At 43.7% G+C, this 26,439-nt stretch overlaps 1 protein-coding gene across 1 annotated transcript in view; it reads right to left on the bottom strand.

Annotated features, from left to right (window-relative positions):
• LOC143982305 (amine oxidase [flavin-containing] A-like) overlaps window positions 1-26,439 on the bottom strand; it is a 191,597-nt gene that overhangs the window by 28,006 nt on the left and 137,152 nt on the right. Inside the window, exons 10-13 of the mRNA XM_077480914.1 lie at window positions 26,111-26,164; window positions 18,729-18,786; window positions 5,708-5,805; window positions 1,446-1,557 (exon numbers count right to left, since the gene is read on the bottom strand). Of these exons, the coding sequence (XP_077337040.1) occupies window positions 1,446-1,557; window positions 5,708-5,805; window positions 18,729-18,786; window positions 26,111-26,164 (322 nt within the window). The remainder of the gene's footprint in view (window positions 1-1,445; window positions 1,558-5,707; window positions 5,806-18,728; window positions 18,787-26,110; window positions 26,165-26,439) is intronic.

Below are 26,439 nucleotides of genomic sequence, written 5' to 3'. Positions count from 1 at the left end.
TTGCATGGAGTTCAGACTTAAGATGCTTAATTCCCCTTTAATTTGATTGTGTGATGATTTTGTTACACCTTAAAAAACATTTTTTTTTTAGCTGAATGTGAAATGTTTTTGTTACCAGTGAATAGACATTAGGCACAGAAGTATAAAAAAAAATTGATACAGTTATCAGGACGTTTTTTGGGGGCTACATTCAAGCCAAATGCTTCATGGAGCTTGGAATGTAGCCACTGAAATGCTTGCACCCAAGAGAGAACTACAGGTTGAATGTGCCGACACAGTAGTGACATACAATACACAGCCAGTATTTCTCCTCCCTCCGGACAGTCCACTTTCTGCTTAGAATGACAAGGGATACCAAAGGAAAGCTCAGCTAACAGCAGAAAGCTTCTTTGTAACCCCCCCCCTTTCCTTCTCTACACCTCCCTTCGCTTTCCTGTGTTACCAAGAATGTTAGTGAGCACTGGGCTATGGGACAGGTAGTCCCTAAGTGCCATGCACAGGCGCAACTGAACCGAAATCAATATAAAAACAAAGCTTTTCAACTGATTTGATTGGGCCTCGGTCATATGGGGAGCACTACAGTGTATGGCAATGTGTGGCCCTGTTTAGCACGGGGGATACACAGTCTTATTGATGTCAATAGAGACGCAGAGGCTTCACCGACAGCCACTGCTCCCAAGCTGAAATCTGTGTTGGTGCACACCCCAAACGCAGACAGTTAGAGTTTAGGGGCAATAGGTCTGCCTGCACAGGTACGATCGAAACACCCGTGCATTCCCGTGTGGGTAAACACTGCCCCGCACAGGAGTATGCTGTAGTATTTTAAACATGAAGAAAACACACTCCTGCGCACAAGCGAACCACCAGACCGGATAGGCAATGACCCAGGCCTTGCTGCCCTCAAGCATGGGGAACCCTAGAAGTCAAAAAAATGAAAAAAAAGAAAGGGCGCACCAGCCTTGGGCATTATCTTTCGGATGATATTTATTAAAAAGGGTACAAAAGAAAACTACTCACAAACAGAAATGTAAAATCTCACGACATGAATAGTCATCAAGATAGCAGCATCGAGTCGCAGATGAAACTCTCCAGAGATCCAGAGGAGCTCACAAAAGTCACTGACGCGTTTTGAAGGGACCTCCCTTTTTTCTCAGAGCTCAAGAGTTCAGTCTATTTTTTCTTTTGTACCCTTTTTAATAAATATCATCCGAAAGATAATGCACAAGGCTGGTGCGCCCTCTCTTTTTTGTATGCTGTAGTATGCCCCCATGTGGAAGAGCCTATACAGCTGACCCTTGTATAATTGGCAATCGACTACCGTACATTTTCTTGGGGAAGAGTTTAGTTCTACTTTAAGCTAACAAAATGGAAAAAATACAGCCATATGGATGTTAGTTTCCTAATGCTATGCACATTCAGAGTTATGAGGGAGAAATGTTTTATACCTCTCTTGCTGCTCTCTCGCCAGCCTGCACCGCACCTTCCATATATCCACTCCATTGTGTGGCAGTTTCAGTGCCAGCAAAGTAAATCTTCCCAACAGGCTGTCGAATGACACTTCAGAGATAGGACAAAATGTAATCAATAATTTTTTACGTAGTTATGCAACATTAACACCATTGTACAGAGCTTCGCTATGAAATGTGACAGATATGTAGATCACAAGACTGGTTGATAGGAATTTACACATCTTTTCAGCATCTAAAATTTTAACATAGAAGGACACAATACGCTGTTTCAAATACACTATCAACTTACTTAAAGGGTAACTCCACTTTATTTATTTACATTTTCAATCAAATCCTTTTTATTATTTTGTATAAAAACAACATTTACAACAATACAGTCAAAACCACAAAAACTAAATTACACTAAACCAAACCCAGAAAAAAAAGAGAAAAAAAAAGACCCCAAACCACTTCCCTTCAACAAGCCCCACCCCCCCGCCCAGTCACTTGTGTGTATATATATATATATATATATATATATATATATATATATATATATATATATATATATATATATATATACTCGAGTATATATGACACGCAAAAAAAAGGGAAGGAAAAAAAGAATAACAATATCAAGTATTGCAGAGTACACAGTACCACTCCACTCCTCTTTAAAGGGAAAAAGTAAATCGCAAATAAAAAAAAAAAAGAATTTAGCAAATACAATTATGACACAAGTCATAATGTAACTGAATGTTATTAAAAATGACCCTGCAGAGCTGTAGTTTTCTGTAAAAATGCAATGCAATATGGCATCCTGCAGGTATTCTGTACGCAGATGGTGTACAGAACGCCCCCAGAAATGTTATTTCCTGATTGGATCATTGATTTTCCCTTAGATACAAGTCAGATTTTGGGCATCCTCTGCAAAAAAATTGAATTTTTGGTGAGATACCCCAAAAAGAAATCACATCTAAAGAGGTGCAGACCCTGCCACTTTCCTCATAAGAACCCTGCACGTGCAGCAGCAGATTGATAAATATAAAGTCACTCCCATTCAAATTCAGTTTGCGATGGACACAAACAGCTACTTCTTCAGAATAACAAAAGGTAATCTGCAACAAAGTTTGGTAAAATCCTTGCAATGTACATAGATCACCCTGAGGGAGAATGTCTTTTTTCTCATCAAAAGTGGAGTTACTCTTTAAACAAGTTCATAAAACAATTATAGTTTGGATCATTGGCACAAAAATTGAATCATGCTCATTGGAGCGCTAAGCTGTGGAGGGGTGGGGAGCGGCTTGCTGAGACTGCCATTAGTCAAGGGAGCTGGCGGATCCAGACTTGGAAGTCGGGATGACATGCTGCCTCGACTGATCTGTATGATGTCAGCGGAGAGCGGACTTCAGACAGCTCTCAGCTGAAAACGGGTCACAGGAGTGCAAAACGAATTGCACTCCTGCGACCCTTAGGGAAAAGCCTAGCCTAAAAAGCTCAGGCTGGACTTCTCCTTTTAATTAGGTTTATTTACTAAACTACTGTGCACTGCAAGTGCACTTGGAAGTGCAGTCGCTGTAGATCTGAGGGGGCCATGCAAGGAAAATAAAAAGCATTTTTGCTTGTACATGATTATAAGATAGAATTCAGCAGAGCTTCCCCTTAGATCTACAGCGACTGCCCTCCCAAGTGCACTTGCAATGCACAGTTGATTTGCCTTTAGTAAATCAACCCCATTACGTAGTCATGCATTCCAACTTTTTGAGATGGGAATGAGGGACACCTATCAGCAAAAGTATGTAGGCATAGGACACCTTACCATGCCCCCTTAAAGGAGACTTGCCTTTTTTACCATGACTATTCCTTTATATTGGCTTTTGGAATTTACAAATGCAGCAATTTAGAAATCAGATGAAATGTTTACTGCCGGAAAACACTTTTTTATAGATAAAAAGTGCATTTTATATACATATATACAGATCAGACCAAAATGAGGGACAAATGAGGAGGAATGAGGGACAGAAGGACATTGCTCCAAATCAGGTACAGTCCCTCGAATTCAGGGACAATTGGGAGCTAAGCGTACATAAGGACTTCCTATTTTAAATTCCTGCCCTTCCAATTTACTGCCAACATCTGTCAAGGACTATCACAGTCACAACAGTTTAAATCAGCATTTAGTAAGGACACAGCAATTTGTTCCCAAACATTTCCCATAATCAATGTACAGTATCTCACAAAAGTGAGTACACCCCCCACATTTTTGTAAATATTTTATTATATCTTTTAAATGTGACCACACTGAAGAAATGACACTTTGCTACAATGTAAAGTAGTGAGTGTACAGCTTGTATAACAGTGTAAATTTGCTGTCCCCTCAAAATAACTCAACACACAGCCATTAATGTCTAAACCGCTGACAACAAAAATGAGTACACCCCTAAGTGAAAATGTCCAAATTGGGGCCAAAGTGTCAATAATTTGTGTGGCCACCATTATTTTAACCTTAACCCTCTTGGGCATGGAGTTCACCATACCTTCACAGGTTGCCACTGGAGTCCTCTTCCACTTCTCTGTGATGACATCACTGAGCTGGTGGATGTTACAGACCTTGAGCTCCTCCACCTTCCGTTTGAAGATGCCCCACAGATGCTCAATAGGGTTTAGGTCTGGAGACATGCTTGGCCAGTCCATCACCTTTTACCCTCAGCTTCTTTAGCAAGGCAGTGGTCATCTTGGAGGTATATTTGGGGTCATTATTATGTTTGAATGCCCTGCAGCCCAGTCTCTGAAGGGAGGGGCCACACTCTGCTTCAGTATGTCACAGTACATGTTGGCATTTATGGTTCCTTCAATGAACTGTAGCTCCCCAGTGCCGGCAGCACTCATGCAGCCCCAGACCATGACACTCTCACCACCATGCTTGACTGTAGGCAAGACACACTTTTATTTGTACTCCTCAACTGGTTGCCGCCACACACACTTGACACCATCTTATCCAAATAAGTTTATCTTGGTCTTGTCAGACCACAGGACATGTTTCCAGTAATCCATGTCCTTAGCCTGCCTATCTTCAGCAAACTGTTTGCGGGTTTTCTTGTGCATCATCTTTAGAAGAAGCTTCCTTCTGGCATGACAGCCATGCAGACCAATTTGATGCAGTGTGCCTTGTGCACAGACAGCCTGACACCCCACCCCTGCATCCTCTGCAGCAATGCTGGCAGCACTCATACGTCCATTTCCCAAAGACTTCTGGATATGACGCTGAGGATGTGCACTCAACTTCTTTGGATCGACCATGGTGAGGCCTGTTCTGAGTGCTACCTGTCCTGTTAAACCGCTGTATGGTCTTGGCCACCGTGCTGCAGCTCTGTTTCAGGGTCTTGGCAATCTTCTTATAGCCTAGGCCATCTTTATGTAGAGCAACAATTTTTTTTTTAAATCCTTAGAGAGTTATTTGCTATGAGGTGCCATGTTGAACTTCCAGTGACCAGTATGAGAGAGTGAGAGCGATAACACCAAATTTAACACACCTGCTCCCCATTCACACCTGAGACCTTGTAACACTAACGAGTCACATGACACCCACGAGGGAAAATGGCTAATTGGGCACAATTTGGACATTTTCACTTAGGGGTGTACTCACTTTTGTTGCCAACCGTTTAGACATTAATGGCTGTGTGTTAAGTTTATATGAGGGGACAGCAAATTGACACTGTTTTACAAGCTGTACACTCACTACTTTACATTGTAGCAAAGTGTCATTTCTTAAGTGTTGTCACATGAAAAGATATAATAAAATATTTACAAAAATGTGAGGGGTGTACTCACTTTTGTGAGATACTGTATGCTTAAAATAAAATTGTGCTTAAATGATCAGCTTTAAACAGAAATATTCTTGGAGACATAACTGCCCATCTATGGGAAACCTTTGTCTAAGCCAGAATTGGTGGGCAAAAGTAACACTTGTTACCAGTACTTTGTTATATTAACAGATTGGTCTTCGTGTAAAAGTAATTTAATTGCCAGTTGGGTGCTCCATTAGAGATCCTTAAAATTAACAAAAAATGTACACACATTTTTATTAATTCTCCAGCATAAATGACCTTACTGACAGTTCCTGTGGCTAAAGCTTCAAATAATAAATATTAGCCTTTATTAGCCTTGGCATCATGAACCTTCACCTGCTGCCATCACAGAGAAATACCCACTGTTCTCTTATGTTTATAGTTTATATATTTGCTGTCACTTTACTGTACCTTCCATACTGAGTCATTACACCTGGAGGGAAATATGCTGTGTAACATCCACCAGAGTACTGTTCTTCACACCAGTTCTTCTCTTCATAATGCACAGGCTGTTGGTAATAGAAATCATCAAATAAATACATAGACACCGCTATGCCACTACAACTTCCTTAAAATATATTCAATGTCATGATCTGCCTAAGCAAAAAAAAAAAAAGTTGTGCTTTGCTACTAGGTAGATTACCATAATTACACAATGTGCAATAATTACACATTGTGTAATTAAGTTGCAATAACCACCCTTGGCTGCCCAAGTAATAATTCAGGAGATGTCCTGGACCAGATATATTAATGTTAGTGGTGCAATAATATCATCACTTGCAGAGTCATAATCTTATCACTCTATACCTAGCCGCAGCAGGGAAAGGGCATCTGTTATATGGTAACCTTAGATAAAGTAATAGAAATCTGTTCATGTGTCCAGGGAGCCTTTCTGAAACATCTCAGCTGCCACTGCTGTAACTTGCCCTAAAGGCGTATTTAAAACAGAAATAAAAATGTTCTCAAATAAGTTGGCTACGTACATTTTTATTTTTTTTTTGCTTCAGGCTTTTTTTGACCTTTATTTTTTATGGTGATTCTGCCTAGATACTAGGTATTCTTCCATACTTCCTGCCCTAGGATAACAATATTCACTTACCATACTGTTTAGGACAACAGAAACAGGATAGGACTATTGAACCCTTCCCCCTCTACACTTCCCAATAACCTAGATAGGTAGGATTCTGTGGTCCTCAAAACAACGTAACTGATAAGAAAGGAACACAGGCAAAGAGCAAATAAGATAAGGTCATTGGTGCTTAATGCAACCCGCAAATAAGTAAGAAGAAGCCATATCTGCTTTAATAGTAGGGCTGGCCATAGATGGTGTGGGCAATTCCCCCATCAACACAGTCAGAGCTATTGTATTCTGCTGGCTGGGGGGGGGGGGGGGGGGTGCTGCTGGAAACCTGCCTAAATCTTTGCCAGTCCCTGCTGAAATGCCCAAGTGTTGAACCATCTATGGCTAGCTTAAATCCCACCTTCATTTTATGAAGGTACAACATTTAGCAACTCACAGGTTGATAATTAAAACAGAGACATCCAAATATGCAGGCATCTGGGGTAAAGCTGTCTACATAGATCATCCTCTGCACCAATGGTTCTCACCGCTGTCATTCTGCAATTGTGACCGGGAAAACTACCCTGCAGTAGAGTGGGGCTTGAAGCGCCCATGAAGCACAGTGTAGAAAGGATGACATCGATGGCGTTGTGGAGGATGGTCTATGTGGACAGCTTTACCCCAGGCGCTTGCATACTTGGATGTGTCTGTTTTAATCATCAACCATGTGAGTTTCTAAATGTTGTACCTTCATTAAATGTAACCATATGGCCACACTTAGCCCTTGTACACAGGGTCGGACATTCTGACGGAATGTCCAATCAGACCATGTTGTTGGATAATCCGACCGTGTGTGGGCTCCATCTGAATTTTTCCATCGGAATGTTCGACCAACAAAGTTTGAGAGCTGGATATAAAATTTTCCGACAACATGATCCGATTGGACTTTGTCCGATCGTTTGTAGAGAATTCCGATCGGACAAAGTGCCACGCATGCTCAGATCAAATTTCGAGACCAAAGCTATTGGCTACTAGCCTGAACGTAGTCCCGTTGTAACAAACGAACGTCATCACGTTCCGAACGAACTGATTTTCCGAAAACTTTGTCCGACCGTGTGTATGCAACACCAGTTTCGGACAAAATCCGTTGGAAAAAATCAGATGGATTTTGTGGTCGGAATGTCCGACCGTGTGTACAAGGGCTTAGAGGCACCTCTCATCTCTTTTATACTCTGTTGTGACATGACGCCTACTTGTATATCAAGTCAAAATGTATGAAAAAATGTTGCTTGTTTTGAAAAACGCTCTTAAACCAAGGTTTTACTGTATATGCATCCAGACTGCATTACAGAAATACATAGCAAGGGTTTAATTGGGCTTTAAGGGAATAGAATGCCATGATCTGAAAATTGCACAAGCCTTTTTTTCCTCACTCCCAGTAGCTTAAGACGGGTAACTGCGCAGCTGGAGAGGCGACAGGTAAGTGGACGTGCTATTTTGCCCTGCATTGGCAAAGCACAGGTTCACTTTAATCTGATCACATCAAATAAAACATTTCGATAAGACATTTCCCTTTAATGTAGCTACTGCAGGTAGAAACTAAAATAAAATGTATTTGAACATTTTGAATTATTCCTTTTATCTACAGGGATCACCTTTAATGTATCTATGTGGTAAAAAAAAGTATTGATTTCCATATTAGTCCAGGAGAAAAGAAAACTGTTATTTTTTAAGGCTGCCGTAACATTTATCTGCAGGGCTTGATGCTTGCATAGGTTTCTAACATCATCGATTGCTACTGAATATAAGACTTGAAAATGTAAATTAACAGTGAAAATGTACTCTACAGCCAGAAATAAATGTCCACAGTCCAAATTAAATACCTAAAAGTTAAAATGCAATAAAATATATTAAATGTATATTGATTTCAAGTAAGATTAATTGCATTACACAAGGCGGTATACATGGAGCTGAAAATGGCTGAGACCAAGAAAAAGCATCCAAGGACTTTACTCTAATCTGAGTACATCAATTTCCATTACGTGGGATTACAAAACAAGTTACTTGCATCACAATGTTCTGTATTTTCAGGCTATAAAAAAAATAAATCATCTAATATTTATGTCACTGTTGTTCTCACGGAAAATTTTTTGTTGATATTTTAATTTATTTGTGCTAATGGGATTGTCATATAATGAAATATTACATTTTTTGTTTAATATAAAAAAAAAAGTCTGAATCATGTGGCCTCAATGCAAACTGTATAAACTATTTAAACTGGCCACAGATGGGTTGAAAATGGGTCAGTTCAGGAAAGGACCAGCCGAATTTCGATTCATCTATAGAGGTTCCCACTAGATCTAATGACTGGCTTCTCTCTAATCGGAATGCTGGAAAATTTTAATTCGATCAACGCACGCAGCAAATCGACTTCAGTGCTAATTAGTGTATGCTGACAGTAGAGGAGTCCCCATTGTCAGAATAATGTAGCACAGCAAGGAAGATTTCTCTATCCACCTGGCTTGTGTGTATGGGAGAATCCATTCTTTTTTTAATCAGCCTTCCCAGATAGCAAGCAATTGTGCTGCAAGTTTGAAAATGACTTGCCAAGCTATTGCTAGACTTGCCAGGCTTCACAAGTTGGTTGCACAATTGCAGCAAGTCCGCATTACATGACTCCAGATCAACCTTCTTCACAAACATTCTGCAAGTCAACCGAGCCAGAACTTGCAGCAATGTTGTACAATAGTCATCCTACCACAGAGGTCACTGTGGCTGAATTTTCACGCCGTAGACTTGCAGAGCTCTTGTTGTAGACTCACCACTACAACTTTGCTCTTGCTGGAGACTTGCCATGCAAATTTGCTACAAATTGGAAACGTGTCAACTAGAAGTTGTGCTTCAAGCGCTCTGCAAGTGTACAACTTAGCAGTGAAAACGTGCAGCAATTTAACAAGACGTCAACACTGCCACCGATTTGTAGCAAATTATCCTTGCTATCTGGGTTGCTGATCAAAAAGCCTTAGGCCGCGTACACACGGGCGGATTGTCTGGCCAACTAAGTTCGTCAGACAATCCGACAGACAGTCCGTCCAAACTTTTGAATGAACGGACTTGCCCACACACGGCACTTTTTGAGCGGACTAATACTGTGGACTAAGTCCGCCATACAATCCGCTCTACTTTTGAAATGAACGGACTCGCCCACACACGCGGAGAAAAGTCTGCTCATTTCGAGCGCGTCTCCAGGTAGGCGGGGCCCGCGAAGGAGACGTCGCTGGCCCCGCCGCCTGGAATGGACTTAAAGGGGAACCCCAACGCCGAAAAGAATCGGCATGGGGGTGCCCCCCAAGTCCACAACAGACCCTTGTCCGAGCACGCTACCCGGCCGGCCAGGAAAGGGGGGGCGAGCGAGCGCCCCTCCTGAGCCGTACCAGGACGCGTGCCCTCAACATGGGGGGTGCCTTGGGGAAGGGGGGGCCGCGCACCCCCCCACCCCAAAGCACCTTGTCCCCATGTTGATGAGGACAAGGGCCTCTTCCCGACAACCAACGGCCAGGGTCTGCGGGCGGGGGGCTTATCGGAATCCGGGAGCCCCCTTTAATAAGGGGCCCCCGGATACCGGCCCCCCACCCTATGTGAATGAGTATGGGGTACAATGTACCCCTACCCATTCACCTGTAAAATAAAAGTACCCAAAAAAAACACAACACACGAGATAAAATATTTTATTGCACAGCTCCGGGGGTCTTCCGTCTTCGGGGGGTCTTCTCGCCGGACTCCTCCGCTATCTTCTTGTAGCTCTTTTGCTAGCAGAGGAGTCCGGCTTTCTTCCTCCCCGCCGCCGGCCTCTTCTCCCGACTTCGGGGGTCTTGTCCCCCTCTTCGGTTCTTCTGCCGGGCCACCGCGCCTTCTTATAGCTCTTTTACAGGCGGTGGCCCGGTCTTCTGTCGCCGCTGTCGCCGCCTTCCATTCTTCTTCTTCTTCTTCTTCTCCAGGAGATGTTGCCTCGACGATCTCTCCGGCCAGAATGCCAGAGCCGCGCTGCGCAGCCACTTATATAGTGACAATGGGGCGGTGTCACATGGTATATGTCACATGGGTTGGTGTCACATGGTGACCCCGCCCCCTTACGATGTCATAGTCCCCATGTGACATCAACCCATGTGACATATACCATGTGACACCGCCCCATTGTCACTATATAAGTGGCTGCGCAGCCCCCCCTTCCCCAAGGCACCCCCCATGTTGAGGGCACGCGGCCTGGTACGGCTCAGGAGAGGGGGGCACTCGCTCGCCCCCCTTTCCTGGCCGGCCGGGTAGCGTGCTCGGACAAGGGTCTGTTGTGGACTTGGGGGGCACCTTTAAGTCCATACCAGGCGGCGGGGTCAGCAACGTCTCCGTCGCGTGCTCCGCCTACCTGGATGCCCGCTCGAAATGAGCAGACTTTACTCCGGGCGGGAAAAGTCTGCTCATTTCGAAAGTACAGCGGACTGGCACACACACGGGCGGACTGTCCGCTCAAACCAAGTTTGGACGGACAATATTACGGAAATTCCGTAAGACTTTGTTCGTCAGACTGTCCGCTGAAAAAGTCCGCTGAAGCCCACACACGAGCGGACTGTCCGCTCAAATGTGTTTCGGCGGACTAAGTTGGGCAGACAGTCCGCCCGTGTGTACGCGACCTTAGTTGTTCATTAGGCGATTTTTGCTGTTTAGCAGGAAAACAGGAAAGCAAAAGGTGTGTTACTTATTGGCAACAACATTGTACATGAAATATTGTGCAAAACACAGGATTAAATATGAAAACTTTCTCAAAATGATATCAGATAAACAATAAAGTAAAAGCACAAGATTAATGTTACAAATAAATGTTTGCTTTTTGGGAAGTAACAAGAGAATGAGGTAATCTAACAGTGAAACCAAGTGCTAACTGACATGTTTACCTGTTCAAACACCTATTTATGAATGATATGTGTGCCTAGGATAACAGGCAGTAGCAAGTTTGTGCAATACCCACTATCTGGTGCCAAAGAGGAAAAGGTCAAGTATTACTCCTTATATGTATTTGTATGTATGCCAGAATTTGGTCGACATTGCAAAACACACTCAATCCATAATCTTAGAGCAAAAGAGGCAATTTACTAAAGCTGTAAAGAATGTTCGGTTTTTAAAGTGAATGTTTAAAAGATTTAAACCCTAACTGGATAACATTTTGTCTTTATTGTGGAATGCGGGTATTTTGTGTTTTGGCCATTAGTACAGTGTATGTCAGCCTGTCATAGACTTTGCAGGCTGCAGGCAGGGGGGGCTGAATGCTGCACTTTTACCTTCCAGGATTTGAAATACAGGGTGACAATGCAGGGGAACAGTTAAGAGACAGTTGTTAGTACCTGAACAAAGACCTACATGGCAGGATTCTTTTAACGGAGAAGTATGGCCAAAGTTTTTTTTGTCCATACTTCTCCTGTGGGTCATGGGAGTGTACTTAGTTCTGCACTCCTGTGACCCAGATTCAGCCGACAGCAGTCTAATGCCAATCAGCTGATCCAGGCTCTGCAAGGATCCCAACAATAATGTCGGAATCCGCCGCTGCGCTGCTGAGAGCCGGAGCCAGCCACTCCCGCCCCCTCCACAGTTTGGAGCTCCAGAGTGGAGGGGCAAAGCACAGAGCAGTTTCTGACAGTCACCGCTCTGTTCTCAGACCGGACCGAAGAACTGAGCTTGCAAATGTGTGCTAACTAAACCCCTGCTTTTAACAGAAGGTTAGACAAGTTCATTTGGTTGGTCAGCAGACTGGTTGGTGAGTTGAGCTATGGAATTGTCTTTGTTTTATATGTATATGCCCTCCATGGGCTCCTCACTGTGAAGGCCAGTTATAGGTGTGAGCAGTGGCCAGTTCTTTGTTACTGTTTGTATATATGGTCCGGGGACACACTGGGCATCTTTGCTGCCATTGTGCTCTTGCTGGGTGTCCAGTGTGCTCCTGTTCCTTTAAGGGGGCTTGGGCAGTCTCCAGGCTCACCTTTCCCACATCTATCCATTCCATGTATGTGCTTCCACTGTGGAGACACTTATAATTTGTAGTGTTAGGACTGCAAGCAACACAGGGTGCCGTGACAAGGCCTTGCAGCTTTTACATGTGTTTGCAAATGTGTGCTAACTAAACCCCTGCTTTTAACAGATGGTTAGACAGGTTAATTTCATTAGTCAGCAGACTTTGGTGAGTTGAGCTATGGAATTGTTTTATATGGAGGGGCAAAGCACAGAGCAGTTTCTGACAGTCACTGCTCTGTTCTCAGACCGGACCCAAAAACTGAGCGTTCAACGGTCTTTGATCATTCAGTTTTCGATTGTAGTGCCGGAAAGGGACAGCTGCAGCATCAGACTGCAGCCATCTATGTGAGTATGCATGTTCGTTATTTTTATTTCCCCCAACTTTCTTTTAATAATAGCTGCAGGTTTAAAAAGATGAATAACTTCCCTATCCCCAAAACCTTAATAGATAAGCTGCAACAAGATGTTAACAGGTTTATCTGACAGGGCAAGCGGCCTAGATTCTCTAAACATGTTCTGTATAACTCACAAACGACCTGCGGGATGGGCTTACCAAACCTCTGCCTCTATTTCCTGGCCGCTCGTTTCTCCCAGATTGCCCAGTGGAATATTTCTCCAATGTACCCTGGGTCAGGTTTGAATCGCAGTCCATCAAGCCTTATAGGTTCTCTTCTATACTTTGGTCCCCCACCAAATCTATACAAAAAATCACCTTCCTAAATTCCCTAGTGGCACATTCTCTTATACTGTGGAACCGCTATAAAAGTAAATTCAACCTAGTATCACCTGCTCCTCAAAGCTCTTTCTTTCTAGAACCCTTATTCACTATAGCATTCAAACACCCAGAAGGTCTCTCTTGATGGATCTCTAACTCCTTGGTCACATTGGCTGACTTGCAGGTTGGTAATTCCTTCGCTACATTCGACGTCCTCCGCACACAACAACAGATTCCACTATACTACCATTATTTGCAAATAAGACATTTTTATATTTCCCACTTGGCTCTCTCACCATCAACCCCCCCCCCCCCCCCCCCACTACATTCGAACAGATTTGCCATGACCCCCCCAGGGGAAAAGGTCTTATTTCTACTCTCTATAAATCAGCTCTATCTACTGGATTCCCAGGGGAACCACCATATAAATGTAAATGGGAGTCTGACTGTAATGAACAGTTTGACTCAGGGGACTGGAACACGATGTTGGATAACTTACGCAAAGCTTCAAAGTCCTTGGCTGTTAGAAAAATGGCTTATAAAGTATTGACTAGATGGTTTTACACCCCATCCAGACTTCACGTCATCTTTCCTTGGACCTCCAGATTATGATTCAGGGGATGTCAACTCCCAGGTACCTTTAGCCATATATTTTGGGACTGTGGTCAGCTCTCCCCAATTTGGAAGGGAGTGATGGCCATAGCGTCAGCAATATCCGGTACACCTATACAGCTCACTCCCCATGTGCCTTCTTGGAGCATCAATTCCGGTTGTCTTCCGTAACGAAGAATGTCTTATCCACACTATTTGCTTAGCTGCTCTATGGTCCATTGCTCTACATTGGAAATCCCCTACAGTTCCCCTGTCTTCCATTCTTCACAGAATAGAATCCATTATGCTAATGGAAAGGATTCTATATACGCTAGGGGATAAAATGCACCTATTCGATTGCAGATGGAATGCCTGGAAATCTCATAGAAATATCCTACTAACACAAGATTGAACACCAGTATGGGTAGCCAGACCTTACAAAATTATAACACTCAGATATACCCTCCCCCCCACATCTAACAAAATAAGCTATGTCAGATATTGATGGCCTGTATTTCGTTTAATCTTTTCTTGGATGCTTCAAAAATTGTATTTATTTTTTCTTTTTGTTACCATTTTGATTTTCATAAATGTACCCATAACATCTATTAAGTGTTATGTACTGTCAAATGACTGTATTACTCTATTTTCCTCAATAAAAAAGTGGTTCTCAACCTGGGGGTCGAAAGGTGATTTGCCAGGGGTCACTGAATCCTGGGCTGTTCCTGAAGCCCGCGCCGCTCTCCCAGCCTTTTTGCTGCTGCCCAGTTGGGCTGTCCCTGGCTGTGGCCGCCCACTCAGTCTATTCGCAGCCGCCCACTCAGTTCACGGCATGGCTGGGGGGCAGAGATTAGAGATCAGCTGACTGGTGAGGAATGTGAAGTGGGAGGGGCTGGAGGAGACCCTATCTCCTGATTTCGACATAGGTGTCACTGCTACGAGACATTACAAAGTTGGAGACACAGTGAGTAACATTGCCTGTGATTATAGTTGCCATTAAAAGTTCCCACTACAGTTCTTAAATCAACAGATGACCTTGATCAAGAGTACCTAAGTTGGCTGATTAGAACTCCCACCAGCATTGCCACTCATCCCCCCCCCCCCCCCCCACCAAGGCATAAGAGAAGGAATAAAAATAGAGGATACAAGGAAGGGAGAGGAAAGGAGGGGGAGTAACAAAGAAAAGGGGAGAGAAAGCATAAGATAAAGAACAAGAAACATGGCTAGAGAGAGGGATGGGAAAAAAAGAAAACAAGAAATTAGGATAGAGAGATAAATGGGAAAGAAAGGAGAACAAAGAGAAAGCCCCCATACACACGGTCGGACATTCCGACCACAAAATCCGTCTGATTTTTTCTGACGGATTTTGTCCTAAACTGGTGTTGCATACAAACGGTCGGACAAAGTTGTCGGAAAATCCGATCGTTTGGAACGTGATGACGTTCATTCGTTACGACGGGAATACATTAGTAGCCAATAGCTTTGGTTTCGTAATTTGATCTGAGCATGCGTGGCACTTTGTCCGATCGGAATTCTCTACAAATGATCGGACAAAGTTCGATCGGATCATGTTGTCGGAAAATTTTATATCCAGCTCTCAAACTTTGTTCGTCGGACATTCCGACGGAAAAAGCCCGATTGAGCCCACACATGGCCGTATTTCCGTCGGAATGTCCAACCGTGTGTACGGGGGCAAAGAGTGGTGCATCCTAAAACATACCATAAGGGGTTTTAACACTGTACGAGGGGACTCAGGCAGCACTAAATATCTGTAGGTTAGGGGCACAAATTACTTGTCTTGCCTTGGGTGCTGACAACCCACACTAAAAAAATAATTTTACCGTTGGGGGTCCCCACAATTTTGGAATTTTTATCAAGGGGTCACGGCACTAGAAAGGTTGAGAACCACTGATCAAGTATGCCATCTCTTAGCATTGCTGAAGTACTTATGTGAAAATTTGAAGATTCAATAAAAACTCTATCTGGAGGATTGTAAACAACCCATACAAATTTAAATGTAATTGTCCACAATTTCTAACTGTGCTTTGGACAGGGGAAGATTTTGAGGCTGATTTTCTCTGTGAAGTGTATGTATGACAGCAATCATATAATACTGTTTTGCTTTCAAGCATTTTCAAGTTAATGTCATTATATTAATGTGGAATTGGCAGCATGAAGAAAAACTGTGCAGCAGTGTATGACTAGACAGATGGCCTCTGTGATCCTACAATGACTTACTGTATGTATGTTTATTTTGGCATCCATGAGATTGGAGTTGTTTTTTCTTAGGGCAAAGCTTGGAATGCCACATGAAAGTGGTTGTAAACCCTTACAACCAACTTTGACCTACAGGTAAGCCTAGATTAAGGCTTACCTGTAGGTCCAAGAAATAGCTCCTAAACAGTGTAACTACATACAATTTCCACTATGTAGCTAAAATGTGGTATTGTCTTTTGGTACCTGATATCTAATCATGGTATCAGGGTTACAAAATGTAATTAGTAAAGCCATATAGGAGAGAGCATGTTTCAGAGAAAGTGCCCACTCCTCAAAGACTCCAGTCTCAATTAGAATGCAATAAATGAAAATCACTCTTAAAGTAGAACTAAACTCTCCTATCCTTTACATCCAGGGAAGCTGCCATATTAAACTCTGTTTGGTCTGCAGTTACCATGGGGCTGCACATGTGATCATTTATGACACCAACCATTTGATGGCTTGACAGTTCACTTGAGAGCAACTATGACAGTTATCATTCACATCATGCCTTGGATGTATCTGTTTTGGGAAACAGTTGAATTCATGGGTTTAATTCTACTTCAAGGTTGTATCGAGTTGTATAACTGCCATCGGGTCCACTGTAAAGTGCAGCACCTAGCAGGCTACATAAGCAGGCCAATAATGCATAACAACTTACCTTTACACCTAGTCTATATTACTAGGGCTTAGTACTCATTGGCGTGTTGGGAGTCTCCCGTGTATGCACAATGCAGTGCACTAAAGCTTTGTCAGGATAGAAAACTGTTCTATGTATGGAAGCCTCCATTCATTGATGGAATTTCATTAGTTTTATGTTTAACCTTTGTTTTTACAAATTGGTACTGTGAAAGTGTTAATACTCAGTTTAGTGTGGGGTACCGCAATTAGGAAGTTTCATAACAGTGGTTGCCAACCTTTCAGATATCACAGACTACTAAACTTATAATTTTGAATCCCGCGGACCACTAACATGAATTTTACATGCCCTAGACACACAATGTTTTGGCTCTCTGCCTCCCTCCCGCTGGATCACACTGCTACTATATACACACAATGCTCCGGCTCTGACACCCCCCGCTGCACTCTGCATCACACTGCTGCCTTACACAGACTCATCATTGGATCTCACTTCCTTATCCAGCCATGTGCTTGAGATCCATGCTCCCTCCCACAGTCTGAAATCAGCGCTTCCATTGGAAGTCCCTTACTTCTTCAGCTCCCATTCTCTGCACTACTCCTGGAGCCTTCCTCTCAATTCACAGGAGCTGGAACTACAGGGGAGGCATCAGGTATCAATGCGCACTGACAGTAATGAATGTTAAAGCACATTGACAACAACACTGGAAAAAACATTGGGCGGTATACATTCGCCACAATATTGATTTGTGGCAGAAGCGCTGGAGACTACAACAATTTTCTCATGGGCCATCACTGGTCCACAGACCACTGGTTGGCAACCACTGGTTTAGAGCAGCATTTCGCTTTCTAATGGACAATCCCAAGCCCAGGTGCTTGTGTCAATGTGCCACATGCAGGATGTTCCAGCTTACATTTGAGATAGGTTTGAGAGTTCCCTCACAGGTGCCTTTCACCTGAGGTTGTCCTCCTTCTACCCTGCAATTGTTCTCCTACTAAGCTGTATCAAGCTGCTTTTTACTTCCCAGGGAGAAAGCAGTTCTGATGTGAACAGAAGTCTAATGTATGTACACAGTATCTGTGTGTGGTATCTCAATAGAAATGTAGTAAAGCAAATACGATAGTCCAGGACCGTCTTAAAGGTTCCCTTTGTCATCTATATAAAGTTTTTCTACAAATATAAAAAGCATTTCTTAAAGCTCCTCTGAGTCAAATGCTTGTTTAGTCTGGGAGTTGAGGATTAAGGAGTAAATACTTTAGGACTTTGAGTGAAGCATGCAGCTGGAGAGCAAGGAGGCACTGAGGGTTATCAAAATAAATTTTATTCCATATTTGGACAACCCTTTACAGTCAGTGACTATTTTATCACTAATGTATGGGATGTCATATACAATCGTATCTTATGTTTACGTATTTATATTGCATATTATAAATTACACAACTCAACTTTAGATGGCTTGCAGGTCACAATGTATCTCTGTGCCAGTGATGTACTGTATTGTATGTTGTATTTATGGAATAAAATTAATTTTGATAACCCTCAGTGCCTCCTTGCTCTCCAACTGCATTCTTCACTCGAAGTCCTAACCCTTTCTAACTTTTTTTGCTGCGCAAAAGCCGGGATGGAGGTACCTCTGATTCCTACTTCAGAGGCCTCATCTAAAGTCCCAAATTATTTTCTTTTTCATTAAGGAGTAAATACTTACCATATCTCGGTCCAGTAGGGCCTATACAGTGATGTGACCAGTCTTCTGCAGCCTGCTCTTTAAGCTGTGATCGGCTCCAGTCACACTCCAGCCGCCTCGGCAAACAATAGAGGTTTATGTCCCTGTATTGTACATGATGATGGGTAGGCTCCACCCAAGCAATTAAGCTTTGGGCAGAGGAGGAAAGGGGCAGATGGAGGGTGTGAGTGGTAGAACCTCTTCAACTCTCCCCTAGACATACCAAGCAGGTAACCCCTGTGTTGCGTTGGGGGACCATTGCAAGGGCAGATATTTTTTTTTTCTGAAATCTAAAATGAGCAAAACCATAAATATAAACCATTTCTCACAATGTGAGGTCTGTTACTACAGCTATGTAGAAACAATTTTTAAAACATATTAATAACTTACTTGTAATGCTTCTTTAGTACCAAAGACTTTGGCATAATATTCACATATTCTTTTCTTTCTATACAAAATAAATAAAAAAAATTGTTTATTTTACTTACAAAACACAGTGTAAACACAAACAAGTAAATTGGTAAAACAAATATTTGGACCTGAACACAAGTAGGGCACAGTTTTGCATATGTAGATACTGCCAATAACATATAATAATAAAACGGGGCAAGGACATACCTTGCTTACCCTGATACATATTTTATAAAACAACAGTATAAACTGCTTTCACACTGATCTCACTGACTAAGCGCTAATGTGTCGGTTGTTAGGGCTAAAGAGCTGCTTGTCTTAGTGGTGCTTTAGCTCTGTTTAAGGGGTGCTTTTGCACTGCTTTTCGGCAGCTAGCGGGGTACTTTTAACCCCAAAAAAGGGTTAAAAACTCCCATTTTGCGGCAATTTCAAAGCACTTTTAAGGCGTTTGAAAGCACGGCCCATTCATTCCAATGGGCAGGGCGATTTGGGAGCACTAAATACAGCGCTCCCAACCCACCCCAAAGATGCTGCTTGCAGGACTCTTCGGAACGTCCCACAAGTGTACCTCCCCAGTGTAAAAAGACACATTGGAATGAATGGGAAGCGGTTTTCCGAGGCTATTTCTAGTGCTAAATCGCTTGAAAACCACCCCAGGGTGAAAGGGTTCTAAGACTACTGTACTGTACTGTAGAGTTTTTCAACTAGTGGTATATGTACCTGAGATGTAGTTATTACATTTTTAAGGGTTTAGCATACTATACCAGTCAGAAAGTATGCAAAATGCAACTACATTGGATTAAAACTAGGGCTGTGGAAATTAAAGATTAATTCCTCGATTTAATCGTTCCTTTTTTTTGAGCGATCAAAATTCTTTTGATCGATCAAAAAAAAGCACTTAGATCTTTTCTTTCTACCCATGACCTGGCGTTCTTGCTGAGATCTAAGGAGACGTGAGAGAAGTTTATGGTCCGTGTTAACCCTTTTGATAGCCGCTTGCATGACCACCTGTTTGTATAGGGGTCCATGCCATAAGGTGAGAGTGATTAGTTAGACCAGAGGTGGAGGGATTGTCACACTACTGTGGGGGAAAAAAATGACTTACGTCAGTGCTACAGTTTGAATGTAAAACGTATTTGTGCAAACTGTGAAGTTAAGTCATGGATTGTGGAAACGAACTAGTGTCGGGTGATTGTATACCACATTTACCACTGACTAATGCAGAGTTGCAATGCAAGGAGATCAGCTAAAAGTAGTTGGATCTGTATGTGCGTTCTAATTAATCGAAATTAGTCGATTAATCGATTAAAGAAAAAACAATTAATCGAACACAAAAATTGTAATCAGTAACAGTCCTAATTAAAACGTAGTATGATTTAGTTGTTTTTCAAAAACTAGGGCCCATAATTATGCGCCTGCACTGTAGAATGCATAGTAACACACACAGCTGTTAATTGATCCTGTAAAAAAAAAATCACATTGATGTAAACCAGTCACAAAGGAAAGAATGGGCTTTTCTGCTTGAAATACATTTGCATTTGTACACATGCAAATCCATGAAGCAATTTGCATGCATTTTTAGGTAATAAGCCTAAATATTTTTTATTGAGCAACAGGAAAAACACAAAAAAAGCAGCTGAGGTCGAGCAATCTCTCGGCTGCTGTCGGCACCATTCTCGGTGAGGGAATCAGGAAGTGAAGCATTGCGGCTTCACTTCCCGGTTCCCTACTGCGCATGCGTGAGCAGCACGGTGCATGGGAATGCGCCGCACTGTCTCTGTGACCCGTGTGTGTCCCAGCTGGGACAGGAAGAGGCATAGACTCCCGTGGGAGTCTTTGCCTGGAAGTGGGTGCAAATATCTGTCTTAGACAGGTATCTGCACCTACCTCCCCCCTGAAAGGTGCCAAGTGTGACACCGGAGGGGGGGGGGGGGTTCCGAAAAGTGGAGGTTGAATTTTTGGGTGAACCTCCGCTTTAATTTCACTGCATACAGTACCTTAACCATTTTTTTAGCGTGGTATGTTTTCAATGGCAGACCGGCAGCCCTTTATTTACCCAGTGCTGTACATAAATGGCACTGGATAAATAGCCGTCAGGTGGGTCATTCTTCTGGTAATTGCTGTATACCCAACCAATCCGAGGGGCGCTGGGTACATGTGATAAAATAACGTATCTAGTGTGCCATTCTCAAGCTCCATGTTTAACCCCCTTAGTACCAGCATGTTTCTTCTTTTCCAAAAAACTGTGGCAACAAATGAACTCACTTTGGGGTGTCTAATTTTCAAGAAAGGAAGGCCATTTTAGGTGTGTTCCACTATTCTAGCATTTTTATTTTAAAGTGGTTGTTACCTAGTGAAGTGTCTAGCCTCAGGTTATAGACAGAGATGAAGCAAATCCTTATAAATTAATAGTACATTTCTATCTGCAGTTTTCTCTTCCCTACATCCCTTCAAAGTGCTGAATTTAAAAGCTTTTCTGAGTTAAAAAAAAAGAAAAAAAGGAGGGGGCTGAAGTAACACTCAGCAGAGCTCAGTGAGGAGAACTCTAATGCCGCGTACACACGATCGGAATTCCGGCCAGAAAAAGACAGATGAGAGCTTTTCATCGGAAAATGATATATAGTATATAGTGTATGCTCCATCGGAAATTTAGCCGTCCGAATTTCCGCCAGCCAAAAATTGATAGCATGTTCTCAATTTTCCTGACAGAAAAACTTTCTATCGGAATTTCCCATCGTGTGTATGCAATTCTGACAAGCCAAAAATCACGCATGCTCAGATTCAACTACGAGACAGAATCTATTGGCTACTGGCTATTGAACTTCCTTTTTCTAGTCCCGTCGTACGTGTTGTACATCACCGCGTTATAAACTATTGGAATTTGGTGTGACCGTGTGTAGGCAAAACAGCTTGAGCCGAATTCTGTTGGGAAAACCATCAGAGCTTTTTCCGACGAGAATCCCGATGGTGTGTACGCGGCATGAGAGCTGATTGAATAGAAGGGACACCCCCACCTCCCCTTCACACAGCACACAGGAACATAGCTGAGGTTGTCAATCAGCTGGATATCCTTCCCCTGTCACATTTTTTCTCTTGGTGTCAGGAAACCTTTCAGAAGTAATTCATGCTGATAGCAGAGGAACAAAGCAGCAGACATAAATTACACTTAGTACTCCTAATTGAGAACGGTACACATTATAGAGGGATATGATTTGTTCATAGTTCATGTCTGAGGTTTATAACCACTTTAAAGTGGATGTAAACCCAATGTCATCCTTTCTAAACTACTGCCATAGGGGTTTATCTATGAGGATATACATGCCTCCTGCATGTATCTTTATCTGTTAAATTTCAGATTTTTGATGAAATTTTCTGATGAAAATATCATGGAATCACCATGTACTTTGTAATTCTAAAACAAACATCTGCATCAAATTACATCCTGAAAAATGATGTCATCATCACCAAACATCTTTTTAATTGATGGAATAAGAAAAGTGTCCAAAGTTTCAATATATTAAAACTTTATAAAAAGATTTAATGGCTATCATCTCTCCTGTACCTTTACCTGACATGCAACCCCATATCATCAATGATTGTGGTAATTTGCATGCTTTTGTCAGGCAGTCGTCTTTATACATTTCATTGGAACGGCACCAAGTTCCAGCAACGTTGTTTTTTTATTTTTTAAGTGTTTCTTAAAGCCAGAAGGTTGTAATGTTAAATGAAAATAGTTTTGAGGCATGTCTGCGATAAAAAATTTTTATACACAATAAAACAATTGAATGAACATTTTCCAAGAGTGGTGAGTCCATACTTTTTGCCAGGGGTTGTATTGCAGGCTGGTGCTCAAGTGGTTAATCATTAAAGTGGAACTATGGGCCAAATAAAAACAATGGTGGAGTCTAAAAAATAGGAACAATCAGTTACTGTAATGATAAGCAGCAGTGAAGCCTTGCAGCCAGCCTAACTAGATTGCTTGGGGTTTTTTACATGCTTTCTTTGGATATATTGCGAGTAGGGATAAGCTTAAGCATGTTTGGATCCTGATCTGAATCCTCATGAGGAAGCCTGCCATGAGGCCTTCACCTTTGCTTGGCCAATCATAAGCCACAGAAAGAATTTCCCTTCTTACAGCTGCACATCCCCTGTAAATGTACAGCTGTGGAGGAGGGAATGCCTTGGCCGCTTATGGTTGGCCCAGTACAGTACAGCTGACTGAAGTAGAGTGCACGCTAACTGAATACATTAGTCCAACAGGAGGATCTGTCAATTCATGCTTTATAGTGTGAATGGAGGAATCTCTAAAAAAAAAATTTTGTAGCTCAGCCTGCAGTTTGAACAAAAAAAAATAATCTAATAGCATATAGCCAGCTTAAGGCTTCACCGTGTTGACAGAGTACATTGTGGAACTTTGAACATCTTTCCACACACTATTACCTGCCCTACTGACACTGTCCACACACCATCCCCTGCCCTACTGACACTGTCCACACACCGCCCCTTGCCCTATTGGTACTGTCCACACAGCGTCCCCTGCCCTACTGACACTGCCCACACACCACCCCCGGCCCTACTGACACAGCATCCACTGCCCTACTGACATTGTCCACTGCCCTACTAACACTGTCCACACAGTGTCCCCTGTCCTACTGACACTGTCCACACACTGTCTCCTGCCCTACTGACACTGTCCACACACTGTCCCCTGCTCTACTGATACTGTCCACACACCGTCTCCTGCCCTACTAACGCTGTCCACACTGCGTCCCCTGCCCTACTGACACTGTCCACACACCATCCCCTGCCCTACTGACACTGTCCATACAGCATCCACTGCCCTACTGTCATTGACCCCTGCCTTACTAACACTGTCCACACAGCACCCCCTGCCCTACTGACACTGTCCACACATCGCCCCCTTCCCTACTGATACTGTCCACACACTGTCCTCTGCCCTACTGACACTGTCCACACACCGCCCTCTGCCCTACTGACACTGTCCACTGCCCTACTGACACTGTCCTCACACCATCTCCTGCCCTACTAACACTGTCCACACACCATCCCCTGCCTTACTGATACTGTCCACACACACCATGCACTACTAACACTGTCCACACACCATCCCCTGCCCTATTGACAATGTCCACACACCGCCCCCTGCCCCACTGACACTGTCCACAGACCGACCCCTGCCCTACTGACACTGTCCACACACCATCCCCTGCCGTATTGACACTGTCCACACAGCTTCCACTGTCCTACTGACACAGTCCACACACCACCCCCGGCCCTACTGACACTGTCCAGACAGCATCCACTGCCCTACTGACATTGTTCACTGCTCTACTAACACTGTCCACACAGTGTCCCCTGTCCTACTGACACTGTCCACACACTGTCCCCTGCCCTACTGACACTGTCCACACACCGTCTCCTGCTCTACTAACACTGTCCACACAGCTCTCCCCTGCCCTACTGGCACTGTCCACACACCGTCCCCTGCCCTACTGACACTGTCCACACAGCTTCCGCCGCCCAACTGACACTGTCCACACACCGCCCCCTGCTCTACTGACACTGTCCACACACCATCCCCTGCCCTACTGGCACTGTTCACACAGCATCCACTGCCCTACTGACATTGACCCCTGCCTAACTAACACTGTCCACACAGTGTCCTCTGCCCTACTGACACTGTCCTCACACCATCTCCTGCCCTACTAACACTGTCCACACACCATCCCCTGCCTTACTGATACTGTCCACACACATCATCCCCTGCCCTATTGACAATGTCCACACACCACCCCCTGCCCCACTGACACTGTCCACAGACCGACCCCTGCCCTACTGACACTGTCCACACACCATCCCCTGCCCTATTGACACTGTCCACACAGCTTCCACTATCCTACTGACACAGTCCACACACCACCCCCGGACCTACTGACACTGTCCACACAGCATCTACTGCCCTACTGACATTGTCCACTGCTCTACTAACACTGTCCACACAGTGTCCCCTGTCCTACTGACACTGTCCACACACTGTCCCCCTGCCCTACTGACACTGTCCACACACCGTCTCCTGCTCTACTAACACTGTCCACACAGCTTCCGCCGCCCAACTGACACTGTCCACACACCGCCCCCTGCTCTACTGACACTGTCCACACACCATCCCCTGCCCTACTGGCACTGTTCACACAGCATCCACTGCCCTACTGACATTGACCCCTGCCTTACTAACACTGTCCACACAGCGTCCTCTGCCCTACTGACACTCTCCACACACCACCCCCTGCCCTACTGACACTGTCTACAGCCCTACTGACACTGTCCTCACACCATCTCCTGCCCTACTAACACTGTCCACACACCATCCCCTACCCTACTGACACTGTTTACACACCGCCCCCTGCCCTACTGACACTGTTTACACACCATCCCCTGCCCTACTGACACTGTCCACACACCATATCCTGCCCTACTGACACTGTCCACACAGCATCCACTGCCCTACTGGCACTGTCCACACACCGTCCCATGCCCTACTGACACTGTCCACACACCGTCCCATGCCCTACTGACACTGTCCACACATCATCCCCTGCCCTATTGACATTGTCCACACCACCCCCTGACCTAATGACACTGTCCACCCACCATCCCCTGCCCTACTGATACTGTCCACACAGCATCCACTGCGCTACTGACATTGTCCACTGCCCTACTGACACTGTCCACACACCATCCCCTGCCCTACTGACACTGTCCACACAGCTTCCACTGCCCTACTGACACTGTCCACACAGCTTCCACTGCCCTACTGATATTGTCCACTACCTTACTAACACTGTCCACACAGCATCCCCTGCCCTACTGGCACTGTCCACACAGCTTCCACTGCCCTACTGACACAGTCCACACACCGCCCCCTGCCCTACTGACAAATAATTGCACCAAACCCGGTGACATTTGATCTCTTTCATGTTGTTCAGCTAGATCTCCATCCCTCAAAAGTTCCCTACCCCTGCTGGACAGTGACATGTATTTTTAAGGGACCTTAGGTAAGAGACAAACAAATTAAAGCCCAACTCCAGCTAAAACAGTTTCAAGCCATATAAATAAAAGATGATTGTTGTATGTGTTATTTTCTTTGTCCTAACTCCTTGTTGACTTTAGCCACTTTAGCCACTTTAGACTTTAATTCCACTTTAAGCTCTAGAGTCTAGATCTCTCTGAATCTTAATTGGAAAGATCAGTGATAATCAGCAACCCTGCTAAATCATATTAAAAGCTATATACAGTACATATCAGCCAACTATTTACAGGAACAACTAAGATAATACTACCTCTCTTCCTTGGTAAGATGTGTCAGTGCAGTGGCCCTCCTGGATAAAATAAAGCTGCAAAAAAACAAAAAACAAAAACAGATGGTGAGAAAAAAAAGTGCAATTAGTCTTCAAATTTAATCTAATCTGAAACCTTTTTTTATGCCTTTATGAAACAAAAACTAGTTTATATGCAAGAGTCCAGAAGATTGAGGATAGTGTGAGTACAGGATGACATGGACCTACTCCCTGACTATGGCAACCTGCACTCATAAGGTTAATGAAGAGAACATCACAGATGTCATCACACCAGCCCTGTTATTTACATCACACCCAGGGCCAAGCATCTC

This window comes from Lithobates pipiens, unplaced genomic scaffold, assembly GCF_037356315.1.
Source record: "Lithobates pipiens isolate NorthernLeopardFrog02 unplaced genomic scaffold, aLitPip1_a1.2 Scaffold_16, whole genome shotgun sequence".
Taxonomy (NCBI): Eukaryota; Metazoa; Chordata; class Amphibia; order Anura; family Ranidae; genus Lithobates; species Lithobates pipiens.
This window is presented reverse-complemented; position numbering and strand designations above follow the sequence as displayed.